Here is a 12936-nt window from a genome sequence, read left to right on the forward strand (position 1 = left end):
AACTACACTTTTTTAAAAAAATTGATAACTGATTTTGAAGATCTGTCCATGTTGTTACACGTAAGAGGTTTTTACATTTCTTTTAATTGACGCATAGTTTTCTAGTGGCCATTTATCTACTGATAGACATTCAGGCTTTTGCAATTTCTTTCTTTTTTTCTTTTTTTTGATGGTACTAGAGATTGAACCCAGGACCTGGTGCATGCTGGGCAAGCACTTTACCACTGCACTATATCCCCAGCTCAGGTTTTTATTCTTTGAGGGGCTATGGTGATCACGCTTTGTACATGTGCCAATGTTTCTCTGGGGTGATTAACTAGAATAATTAATGCAGTTGTAGTGTGTGAGCATTTTTAGTTTTACTAGTTTGCCCAATTGTTTGTTAAAGTGTCTGTCGATTTATACTTCCACCTGAGGGCAGGAGATTGTCCTCTCCATTACTTGATATATCCAAGCACTTTAGTTTTGGTCAGTCTGGGGATGAAATGTTGTTTTGCATTTGTTTTAATTATCATATCCCTGTGGGTTTGCTTTAGCACTTGAGAATCATCTGATAGAAAACTGACAATGACTTGACAATGACTACTTCAGGCTGACTCCAAAGGCAGAAGTAATAGTCTTGTGAAGTGATGTGGCCCATACTCCATGGCTTTCAATTGCAGATCTTTGAAGTGGCTCTTTTTGCCAAAGCTACACCATGACTTCTTGTGCTGCCAGAAAATGCTGCTGAACTTTCAGATGGCTGAGGCTACTGACCAGAACACAGTCAAGTGAGAGAAACAAAGTTCCAAAATCTGGCCCATAGTAGGACCTGGGCCCATGTTCCAAGGAACTGCAGCTGCCAAGCAGAGGTGGCGGTCACTGGAGCAGTGGGTAGACCTCTAACACCTCTGTGAAAAGCCTCTGTGGAGGGCCACAGTCCACTCTTGGAATTCATTAAACCTGGGAAGCTGGACAGTGTTCACCTGACTTTCTGATGCTTTCTGATGATATATAACATGGTGATGAAATGTAGACTCTGAGACCTTAAGCAGAGTTTGGTAGGGACTGTCACTTTCGTTTTTTGAGAAAACAGGGAAGAATAGAACAGGAAAAGGAGGGGAAACCTTGACTGGTATAATTTCTTTCCATTAATCTTGCTTTGCTTTATCTATGAGACATTCTTCAAGATGCTCAAGCAATCACCTGCAGACCTGTTATATTCTGATGGGAACATAATTCTTCTGTTGCTGAAAGACTTGTGTTCAAGTCTAGTCTTTGCTACTTTGTTCTTCAGTTTCCTTACCTGTAAAACTTGGCTAATACGTTGTCCTGCTTCTTTTGAAGGGTTCTGGCTGCTAACAATGAACAACACCTGGCAGGAAGTCAGATCAGGAATTCTAGCCTTTGTCCTAACAGAAACTCCCTGAAACTTAAGTGGAGCTCCTTAAGTACTCTATTCCTTAGTTTCCCATTCTGAGAGTGGGTGTGCCCTGGCTTCTGTGAAGATAAAGACTGCAGGAGGTGTGAAAGGTTTGGATAAACACCAATGATACTACTATCAGGTGCGAACTCAGGTGTGTCTGGGAACCTTTCCAGTAGCAAACAATCAAAATTGGTTTTATTTTAGATGCAGAGAGAGTATGTTTTTGTAGATGGAACCGGTTGGCCGGGACGATTTCTGGCAAATCTTCCTGGGAAGCTGAGGAGCAGGCTCAGATAGTTGCAAAATGAGGACAAATTCTGAAGACTAGGCCAGTATTCTCCCAGCTCCTGTAGGATCACACCGTCCGGGTTGGCTCGTGCCTGCCACCTGGTGTCACGTCCGGGCTATTGCCCAGAAACCACGTGTAAGAAGTGCTTACAACCTAACTACGCACTTTGGTTTCGACCCATTCTAACCAATAGAGGGAGAGGAGGCGGGGCAGAGTGAAGTAAATGGCCAATCACCTCCTGGGTTTTGAGGGAAAGGCGGGGCTTTGGATTTACCACGTTGGGTTTGTCCGCAGCGCTAATTACTTTTTCCAAAGGCTGCAGGGCTTCACTCCGGCTGGCGCTGCTGCCTCGCGCGCTCCTGCTCTGCCGCCACGGTCCCGGGGGCTGCTCGTCCCAAGTACCATGTGTGACGGCGCCCTGCTGCCTCCCCTGGTCCTACCCTTGCTGCTGCTGCTGTTTTGGGGTCTGGATCCCGGCACAGGTAGCGCCCCCTTTCATCTCCCCTCCTCTCCACCACCTTCCCTCTGCCCTTCGGAGGCATCCACGCGTCCCGAGTGCAGCGGGTGGACCGCTGACAGAGTCCCGGGCGAAGGAGGCACGGGCCGCCGCGGAGGACCGGGCTCCGGGCAGCTCCTGGCGGCTCCTGGCAGGGCGCACCGGCGCCGGTTCTCTGCACGCCCATACCGCGGCGCCGTCTCCGGAGGTGCTGGGCGTCCGCGCGGGAGACCTTCCTCGGCTGGCAGGGGCCGGACGGGGGGCTGGCCCGCTAGGAGGTGCCAGGACAAGCTGAGGGAAGGAAGTGCCGGATCCCGGCGGTGCTGCGCCCTAGGTGGCGCGGCGAGCCCCGAGCTGGACCCGGCGCGCGGCGGCCGGCCGGCTGGAGGGCTGGCGGCCAGGCTGGCCCCACCGCGCTGACGCGTCTTTTCTTTCCCGGCAGCTGTAGGCGACGCGGCGGCCGACGTGGAGGTGGTGCTCCCGTGGCGGGTGCGCCCCAGCGACGTGCACCTGCCGCCACTGCCAGGAGCTCCGGGGCCCCGACGGCGGCGGCGTCCTCGCGCACCCCCAGCCGCCCCGCGCGCCCGGCCAGGAGAACGCGCCCTGTTGCTGCACCTGCCGGCCTTCGGGCGCGACCTGTACCTGCAGTTGCGTCGCGACCTGCGCTTTCTGTCCAGCGGCTTCGAGGTGGAGGAGGCCGGTGCAGACCGGCAGAGCGGACGCCCAGCGGAACTGTGCTTCTACTCTGGCCGCGTACTCGGCCACCCAGGCTCCCTGGTCTCGCTCAGCGCTTGTGGCGCCGCCGGCGGCCTGGTACTGCCCGCGTCCCCTCCGGGTCTGCCTGGCCGGTTTGTTGCGACGCCCGGGTGGTCTTCGTGGAGGGCTGGGGTGGGACTCCTTGGCGGGAAAATCCAGCCTTCAGAGGAACTGGAGAGAACCTTCTATTTCCTTTCCCACCCTACCCCCCATCCCTCCAGACCTTCCTGATGATTTGTAAGGGAAGGGGATGGGAGGGGAAGAATTCAATTATCAGAATATGGCGGAGGTGGGGTCACATAGGAATGAGCTGCGGATCCCCCAGGAGAGTGCACATGAAACTGTCAGACCCCTGACTGTGAGGCACATTTTGCTCAGGTGTAGAGAACACTGCATTTTCACAGGTGTGTATGTATGCCTGTCACGAGAACACTTTTATGTCTGTATCCCATTAATTCTGGGTTGGTGTGTAGGGGAGTAGATAGTCCTTTTGTGCTTTTGAATTTCCTTTAATACTAGGAAAAGGAAGTTTGGAGGGGATCCCAGGCAATCATGGTAACCCCACTCTTGTTGAAAGGTCAGAACCAGGAGAGGAAGAATTATCAGTATCCTTGTTTTCTGTACCATTAACAGGCATTTATCTGGCATCCTGCTCCAACAAGGATCACTGTGTTCTTATATTGATGCTAAGAACATGTCTCTGCTCCTCGAAGTCCTCCTTTCCCTAATATCCTGCCCTATTATATTTATTTGAGGCACCTGTGACAAGTACTCAGTGGGCTGGGAGAATTCTTGTGTACTTTTGCTCTGCCTGTGCTCATACTTAATCATTTGACTACACTGGTGCCCAGCCAAACTCTTCTAAGCTTCTCAGTGATGCCCCAAGGAGTGCACATGGTTGGCAGATGGGCTGCCCCCTACAAAGCTTGGTATCAACTCAGAGAATGAAGTGCATGGGTTGTTTCTCTGTCTTTTGACACAACTATCCTCTGGGGAGGCAATTTCTGATATTATTTTGTGTCTGTCCTTACCAGGCCCACAAGACACTGCTTCCCCTATCTCCTTTTATCTTATACCACCATCTGAAATTCTCTGGCCCTTCCCATGTAGTCTGTAGCAAGTCATCAGGAATCTGCAGTAAAGCCAGAAAGCCTTGGGGTCCAAGTTTTTATGTGAGGCTTCTGCTTTATTCTCAGCACTTCTGGAGCATGTAATTCCTGGGATCAGCCTAGTTCTTCTTTCAGGCATTTTCTGAATTCTGATTTTAAGGTGTGATCCATTTTTGCTTGACTGGGAGAAATGGGCTGCTTTGGTAAAACAAGGAAAAGGATATAGAATGAAGGGGGCTTGGTAGTTAATGTGGAACAGGGTCAGAGAATGTGGGCTGTGGGTGAGGAGGCTTAACTAGGAGTGAGAAAGGCTCAGATCACCATAGGGCTCGGGTCAAGGCTGTATCATGTTCTGGGAGGGACTCAAAGGCCCACATCATTTTTCCTGTTTTTGCCAAAGTGTTTCAAGTCTAGGTCACATCACTGTACTGTACATGGAAACATCTGAATCCCATTTGCTGCGGTTTAGTGAGTTTCTGTAGAGGTCAGAGTTTATACTTCTTGGTGTAAAGTTTCCAACGAGGAGCTATCTGTGAAGGAGCTGAGGCTGAAAATCTGGATAACATTGTTTTAAAGTCCTTGCAGAGTAAATGCTGAGCCTCCTCACAGATGGCATTTGAGCCCTTTCAGGAAGACTGCCCTTCCCTTTGACACCATGTGAGGGCGCTGTGCTTTACATAAGGGAACACAGCCAAGAGTCTGAGTTCACCCTGTGCCAGTTGCTGGTGGACCTCTTAGATTTTTAGATTTTAAGTTCCAGCTTGAGCAGACACTGCTGTTGTTTAGTCTGCCTTGTTCATCCCATCCTTCCATGTGAGCTGGACATTGGGCACTTCTTTCCAAGTAGTCAAAAGGCTGAAGGCAGGAGGAAAGAGACAATAGGGTGACTTGGGATGGCCCTTTTGGTGGCAAAGTGGTCCTGGAGGGCAAAGAAAAGAAAGCAACAGAGCATAAGCTTACCAAGTCTGTGCCTCTCTCCATCTGTGGTTGTGGTTCTCAGGGTGGTAACGTATCAGTCCCTCTTGACCTGTTAGAAACCACCGTCATGGAGTTTTGTGTGATGAGTGTGTCTTTGTCTGTTTATCTGTCTGAGAAGGCTGAGCTACAAGGTATGAAAAGGGCAGGCTATCAAGTAGATTATTTTTGGTGGCTGTGGATGGGGCACCTCCCTGTATCTAAATAATTGTATAAATTAGGAGTTGGCAATTTTTTTTTTTTTCTGTAAAGGACCAGAGAGAAAATATTTTGGACTTTGCAGGCCGTATAGCCTCTGTCACAACTTCTCAACACTCCCCTTGTAGTGTGAAAGCAGCTGTGAATGGTATATAAAAAATGGATGTGACTGTGCTCTCCAAAACTGTATTCTGGATGTTGAGTATCATTTTAATTGCTTGTAAGTTCTGTATTTAATGTCTCTAAATGGTAGTGTCCATTGCAGGGGCTGGAGGAACACAGGTTCTGCTCTGTTTTGCATGAAATCCATGCTGTTTGTGCCTAGAGATGTTTGGTATCTATTTAATGACTCATTATTAGATATATCATTACTTGTTTATGAGGAATAAATTATGCATTCAGTTCTGCCCCCTCTTTTGATGGTATTTAGAGGCATGGGCCTATGGTGTTTCCACTCTGTCTTATCTTGAAGGCTCTCCCAGCTGCACTTTTTGGGACTTCAAAGACCCCAGGCTCAAGGATTAATTGTTTTCTGTTTATGCTTCTTTATTTTATTTATATTTGAAGGAGTTTTCAGACATAGCGTAAACTTTTGGAAGATTTCCTATAACTGTATAATGTCAAAGCAATGAACAAGGTATGTGAGGAAGGTATCTGTACTCCAAATAAATTTACATAAAGTTTGGATTAGCTACCCTCTGACAAAAGCACCAGATCGTGAAAGGAGAGAAGAATTGGAATCCAGTTTAACTTTGTAGGTAGAGAAGGCTGGAGGAGTAGCCCTTTAAGGCATAGAGTGAGGAGTGTTGGTCTCTGAAAAGACTCCTTTGCCACTTGTCTGAAATGAGTGGATAAGGACTTGTTTTAGACAAAGTGAACAGAGAGGAAGGAAGGGCTGGAGGCTCCCCCCATTGGGTTTGGACTGCTGAGCAGTGGCCACTTTTCCTTCAAAGAGTATTCTCAGACTCTGGGAAGCCACCCACCAGAATCTGTCCATTTCTTCTTGGGCAAGGGTGTACTGTGTGTGAGGTGTTGGGACCAGACATAACTCCAAGGATTTTGGAGCTATAGAACATATAGTCACCCCAGAAAGATTGAGAAAGGGGTAGAAATTACCCAGGGCATACCTCCTCTGGAGTCATAGTCACATACCACAGAACACTTTATTGGAATCTCTGTGGGCTCGATTGGTCAGTGGGTTGGCTTGGTGATCAGCTCACCCTTAATCTGATGGGTCAGCCCAACTGGAGAGTGTGGGGCAATTTTGTGGCTTGTCATTGGTAGTGGTTCTTATAGTTTTGTACAGCTCTTCCAGGCCACTTGGGAACCTTAGATAATGGGGAAAAGAATATAGTTTAGACTGGGATAGATGGGAGCTGAGTTCTTCCAGCCAAGTCAGTACTCAATGAGGTTAGAAGAGGCTGAGAACCCCATTCTCAAGAGGGCAGCCTGCAGTTATACCTCCCCTGGGAGGCAGAGGAATTGCTGCCTCACTCTTGAGAATTTTATCAAATGCTTTGGTTGATGAATGAGAAAATTGCCCAGCTTTATAATACAGCATTACTTCATCCAGTACAGTTGAGTAGCAGTTAGTCTTGGCAAAAGTTTTATGATGTGGAGACCATTTGGATGGAAGCAAATGGACCAAACTACATCATAGCACATTGTTATTGATCTAGGTCTGAGGAAAGCACATGGTCCAAAGTGATTGGTTCATATTGCTGAAGAATTGATCATGTACAGATATTTGTAAAACACAAGGCATATATTTAGAGTTTTATAATAGAAGAAGGGCAAAAGACAGTTTGAAGTTTGCAGTGTAAAAGAATTAAAGAGAACTCCATTCAGAAAATAACAAGGCCAGCCTCATGGTGGCTTCTTATCCCCTTTGACCTCTCATCCTCCATACTCTTTTCCCTTCCTGATTGTCATTGCTCAGGTGCTTTATCTACCTGCAGATTTTCAGAGCTGGGCAACACCTCTTAGGAAGCCAGGCTTCAGCTTCTTTCTGAACCACTGCCCATGAACATGACCTAGGGCACTCAATTAGATTTCCCCACTTTGAACTTTCATTTAGTTGGCTCCATTAAAAAAAAAAAAGTACAAGGTAGGGTGATGAACTGAAGAAATCCTTTTAGACTGATTGCATTCTTGAAGTGTATTTCCTGAACGCTGGAATGCTGCAGCTGCCTGACCTTGGACGTGTGTGATGGGAGATGTTTTTGCAGCCTTTGGGTCTGAGGGAACCACACAGTTTCTGGTTAACCTTTTGTTGTGCATGCTTCTGTGCTCAGCACATGGATTCATGGTCACACTCTTGTTGCTTAGGAAATGAAATTGCACTGCTGGGGGTGGAGGGCTGTGACCTTGAGTGAGTCACTTTACTCTTTTGAACCTCCCTACCTGCAGCCATACAAGAGATAAATAACATCAGCCATGCATGGCTATTGATGGAACAGAACAAGATTCAGTCAGTGAAATAATTTAGTGAGAATCTGTGACATTAAGGCTTTAAAAACGGGTTTCTCCTCTAGTCCTACAGGCCGTTTCCAGATTTTTCCAGTTACAAATCAGTCGTTCAAGGTTATTGCTTGAATAAACAGTTTGTTATCATACACCTGATGTGTGCAGAATACTCTGGTAGGCTCCCAACAAGGCTCAGAGAGAAATACAATGTGGGCCCAGTCTGGGAAGATGGTCGAGATACACATGGAAGGAACTTGCATCAGAGCCTGCTGGGTAGAAGAACAGTAGAGCATACAGGTGGACAAGCTAAAGGGGCTTAACAGAGACTCTGGGAGAAGGTTAGGCCACTAAGGCCAGGTAGGGTGGAGGCTCAGAAGAAAGGCTGAAACTGAAGTAGCCCTAGGATTCTGGAAAGAAGGAGTGTTGGCAAGGCTGCCCAAGAGATACAGGCTGTCTGGAGATAAAGGACCCATAAGTTGGCCATGCAGTAAGGGGTTTGGGTGGTGGTTTTAGGGGATGAATGGACAGGTGATTCAGGTTAGATGCGGTGGTGCCCTCGGTGCCAACCTAAGCCATCTAGAATTTATCTTAAAGAAGCGGTTCTCAACTTTGAGCCAGTATTGGATTCCCCTGTAGGGTTTATTAAGCTGATTGCTAAGCTGTAACTATGGTCACAAGTCAGGGGAGGGCCTGAGAACTTGCCTTTATAACAAGCTCCCAGATACTGCTGCTGCTGGCCTGAGATGACACTCAGGACCATTAGCCCAGAGGAGATAGAGAACTTTGCCAGTAATCATCTGGAGAGTCCTGGTGATAGCAGTATTGGGTGAGGGTATATGTGGGGACACACGATGACTAGGATTAGGCCTTGGATGGATGAGGTAGAGATGGGAAGAAGGAGACATCACAGCAAGTGACCCCTCTAATCCCAAAGGGAGGCTGACTTTAGAAGACAAGTGTCTGCATTTAGGTGTTTTGCACTTTCACAGGCAGCAGTTAGACTGTCAGGGGAACTTCAAGTGATGCTTTGAGAGAGGAGCATGTTGGGAAGCCCCTCATACCTGTATGAGTAGGGAGATGGGGACATTTCTCCCATGGCCACCATGTGAGTCCCCACAGACCCTGCTGAGGCCCACCAGAGAGTCCGAGGCAGGTCTGCAGTCACCAGTCTTCTTTTTCTCCTTGGAAGCAGATTTGCCCACAGAGGGAACAAACTCACCATCCCATTGGCTGGGGCCTCTCTAACTACCTGTGCCAACCCATCTGGACATAGAGAAGGTGACCCCAGGCCCACTGTGGTTAGCAGAGCACCTAAAGCCTTCCAAAGAAGAGCTGGGAGGGCTCACGGGGGCCTTTAGAGGAAGGTGATTTCAACCAAATCTTATGGCTTCGTCCCTCCCACAGAGGGGCAGTGGCCTTCAGTTCCAGGGTGCACTTGTGACAGATTTTCTTTACAGTATCTTAAATGTATTTCCTGTGTTATGTGGCGAGGCAGTGCTCATGTTAGGAGGTGATTAAAGCTTCTGTCTCTCAAGTGTTCTGCACATGGAAGTGGAACCCAGCCCTGCTTGGGGGATGAAGTGGGGTTAGCAATACTTTCTTAAGATGGTCCAGAAACCTTCAGAGCAAGGACTCAGAATAAAGAGAGTTGAAATGTGACTGCTCAGACCTGTTACAGTATCAGGTTATACCTGATACATTTTATTTGACCCACAATTCTTTCATGTAGGATATCCAATCTTGCAAAAACCTAAAATACCTAAGAGCATTGTTTCCCTGAGGGATTATGGTTTCCCTTAAAACCAGATGGCCTCAGGGCTGCTGGTTCTGTCTGCCATGGACATTTATTCCTTCCCAGGTCTCTGTCTGTGCAGATGATATTGGAAGCCATTTGCATCGAATGCAGCCAATCCCAGCCTCATTAATGATATTTCTTTGCTGTCCTCAAGGAACAGTGGAGGCCTTGGAGGAGCATTTCCATGTGTCTTACTTCTCAGAATAGATGGTGACTGTGAGATTAACACAATTCTAAGCATCCCTGCTCAGCTCTGAGGGCCACGGGGCAGCAATTGACTAGAAGCCAGGGCAGTGGGCAGAACCCCACAGTTGGAGAAAGACCCAGGTTACAAATTCAGGTACTTCCAGGCATTGAAGTCAAGGTACTAGGTGGCCAGGTTCTCCAGCACCCTGTTGAAAGCTAAGGCAGTGGTTCTTGTCTCTGGCTGAACATTGAAATCTCTTGGTGAACTTAAAAAAAAAAAAAAAAATCACTGCTAGTCTTATACCCCATTTGGCCTGGCATCAGAGGTCTTCAGGGCTATCCAGGCAATTCCTATATGCAGCCAGGGATGAAAACCACCAAGCAAGGGGTACTTTAGGCAACCTATTAGCTTTTCAAGTAATTGTGATATTGGAAAATATGGAACATTGGAAACTATGGAGGAGAAATTCTGATCCTATTTCAGAAGAACAAATTATTAGTTTGTGAAAGTATTCCTATAACATGGTGTTGGGTAATGGACTGCAGAGGAGGAGGATTTATTGGGAGAAGAGAAGATGTCAAGGAGAGATGAGGGCTGGTGAGAACTTTGGGCAAGATTGTTGGAGGAGGACAATGTGACACTTTAAAAGTTTTTAAAATTTTTTTAATGTTTCCATTAGCACTCTAGTCATACGTAATAGTGGGGTTCATTTTGACTTATTCATGAATGTATGTAACAATTTGCTCCATTTTAATCCACAGTACTTCTCCTTTCCCCTTCACCTCCTTCTCCCTATTTTCTACTTTTATGTATAATTATTATGCATAAATTTAAAAAGATAGAAGGAAGACCAGCAGAATAGAGGAAGGGGATTGGGGAAATTTTTTTTGACCCATTCTAAGTGTACATATTTATGGGACCAACTTTTCTACAGAACTTTTATCACTGGTAATGTGTGGACGAGGTGAGTGTTAGAGATACTTGAGGGAGTCTAGCAACAGCAAGCCACACCTAGGAAGGTGTCAGCCTTTTCACCACTGGGACTAAAAGACTTGATCAGAACAATTGTAGAGGAAGAAGTTTATTTGAGGGTTCATGGTTTTAGAGGTCTTAGTCCATAGAAGGCTGGCTCCATTCCTCGGAGCTCAGGTGAGGCTGAACATCATGTCAGGAGAGAGTGGTGGAGGGAAGCAGCTCACATCATGATCAGAAAGCAGAGAGACTCCATTTGCCAGATACAAATACATACCCTAAAGCCATAGCCCAGTGCCCACCTCCTTCAGCCACACCCTACCACTTCAATTACCACTCAGTTAATCCCTATGGGGGATTGATTCACTGATTGTGTTAAGATTCTCCCAACCCAATGATTTCTCCTCTAAACCTTCTTGCATTGTCTCTCACTTGAGCCTTTGGGGGAACACCTCACATCCAAACCACAACGAAAGGGGATAGTGTGGGCTTTTCCATGTGCCAGCCCCCAGGGTAAGAGATTTGTGCAGCTCCTTTTTCTTAGGCGCTAGTCCTGGCCACAACCTGGCTCAAGGTTTAGGGGCCAACAGAATAAAGGGCTATGAGATAGAGTACAGATCAGTATTCAGTTTATCTGTTTCTCACCTGTATTGCCATTTTCTTGCGTGAATGAATGGAAATCTGTGAGACTGTCCAGAAAAGATACTCTAGAGAAAAACCTCCCCAAGGAGCTAGATTTTGCTTCTGAATATGTATATGTAGGATTTCACACCAAGGAGAGATCTCCCTGTCCCCAAAACAGCTAGCTCACTGCTAGCTGATTTTTGCACTGGAGCTTGTGAATGCAAACACTAAACTGATTGATAAAATTGGCTTTGAAAGTTCAGGACTCGGGAGGGTGGCTGCCTTGGACCTTCCATAGCCAGGGTATTTCCAGAAGAGTCCAGCCTGTTGTTAGAGTTGAGTACATCCTCCAGAGACATGGGGCTCCTTCTGTGTGGGGCTCCATCCCATGCATAACCTCTCTATATCTGAACCATGGAAGTTTTGGCCAGTTGTTTTCTAGTGTCCGCACTTCGGCTTCTTAAAGCACATCTGGGGGTGGGGGAGCCCTGTACATCCTGCCACAGCTCCTCTGTCTTCATTTCTTCAACTTCTCCAAAGTATCCCAGGGTACAAACTCAAGTTTTCACTTCAAAGGAGAGGGAAGGAAGCTGGGCTCTCCTGCAGGTTACACAGTGCCACTTTGAAACAGTTTTATTTGGGCCGTAAAATTTGTGAGTTGTTCTTGGCAAAAGTTCTAATGAAATAGAAACCTTGAAATCTGCTTAGAGCGGTAAGTTTCGTCTCACCCTGTATCCTGGGGACTAAAGATTGTAGGTGATCTTATGAGTTGATGTCATTTACTTCCTAAGGGGCTTGGTACTGGTGCATCTTTTTAGAATGGAGGGTGGTCTATCTCATTTGACTTGAGTGAGATCTATACCATAGTTGAGCCTGGAGGAATTGTAATGCTGTGCAGAGAACAGTGCTTCTCCAAGTGTGTGGTTCCTGGTCCAGCTGTGTTCGGGTCATCTGGGGACTTGTTAGAAATGCACATTGTTAAGTCCCACTTTGGACTTCTTTGTGATTTTGGTGCATGCTAGGGTTTGAGGATCACTGGTTTAGTATGTTATGACTTTTGAAAAGTAATGGTGTAAGAGAAAAGAAAGGTGTCCATGACCTCTTAATACCAATCTGCTCAATCTGAGCCAGCTAAGACAGTCTGGAGGTATGACCTAGGAGAGGGGACATTGCACATACCAGTGTACACACCAGCTCCTTCCCCAGCCTAGTCAAGCGTTTGTGGAAAGTTTACTTACCTTGTTAATTCCACCTTGTTACTAAGTTCCCTTGTGAACAAGATGGAAAGCTTGCAGCAGGTGTCTGAGGCAAGAATGACCAATGCTGTCAGCATTGGTTCCCAGGGAGGGGAAAGTTCTATGCACTGAATTCCTCTCCCCCGTAGAGTTAAAATTTTCACTTCATTTAAGCAACAAATTAAAAATCCTAGTTTTTTTTTTAAAGATTTCCTTTAATTTACAAATCTTATAATCTTAGCGTGATTTTGCAGTTATTTTTAAAGAGGATTTTGAAACATTTGACCCCATTTACAATGTCACTTACAATTTTTAAACATTTTGAAAAAACAGTCTTCTGAGAAATATTTTGATTTTTATTTTCAAGTTCATTGGATGTCTGGGTTAAAAAAGAAACTTTTCACAAGTATTTAGGCATTCTTATAAGCC

General features: G+C 46.5%; 1 protein-coding gene across 2 annotated transcripts in view; it reads left to right on the forward strand.

Moving 5' to 3' along the window:
* The first annotated feature begins 2015 nt into the window (after positions 1 to 2015).
* Adamts17 (ADAM metallopeptidase with thrombospondin type 1 motif 17) overlaps positions 2016 to 12936 on the forward strand; it is a 345945-nt gene continuing 335024 nt past the window's right edge. For both annotated transcript variants that reach the window (XM_046436056.2, XM_046436066.2), the window contains exons 1-2: positions 2016 to 2176; positions 2633 to 3003. In XM_046436056.2, the coding sequence (XP_046292012.1) occupies positions 2098 to 2176; positions 2633 to 3003 (450 nt within the window). In that variant the 5' untranslated portion in view covers positions 2016 to 2097. The remainder of the gene's footprint in view (positions 2177 to 2632; positions 3004 to 12936) is intronic.

This window comes from Marmota monax, unplaced genomic scaffold (genome assembly GCF_021218885.2).
Source record: "Marmota monax isolate L192 unplaced genomic scaffold, Marmota_monax_Labrador192_F-V1.1 WCK01_AAM20220418_F8-fsc00005, whole genome shotgun sequence".
NCBI classification, from domain to species: Eukaryota; Metazoa; Chordata; class Mammalia; order Rodentia; family Sciuridae; genus Marmota; species Marmota monax.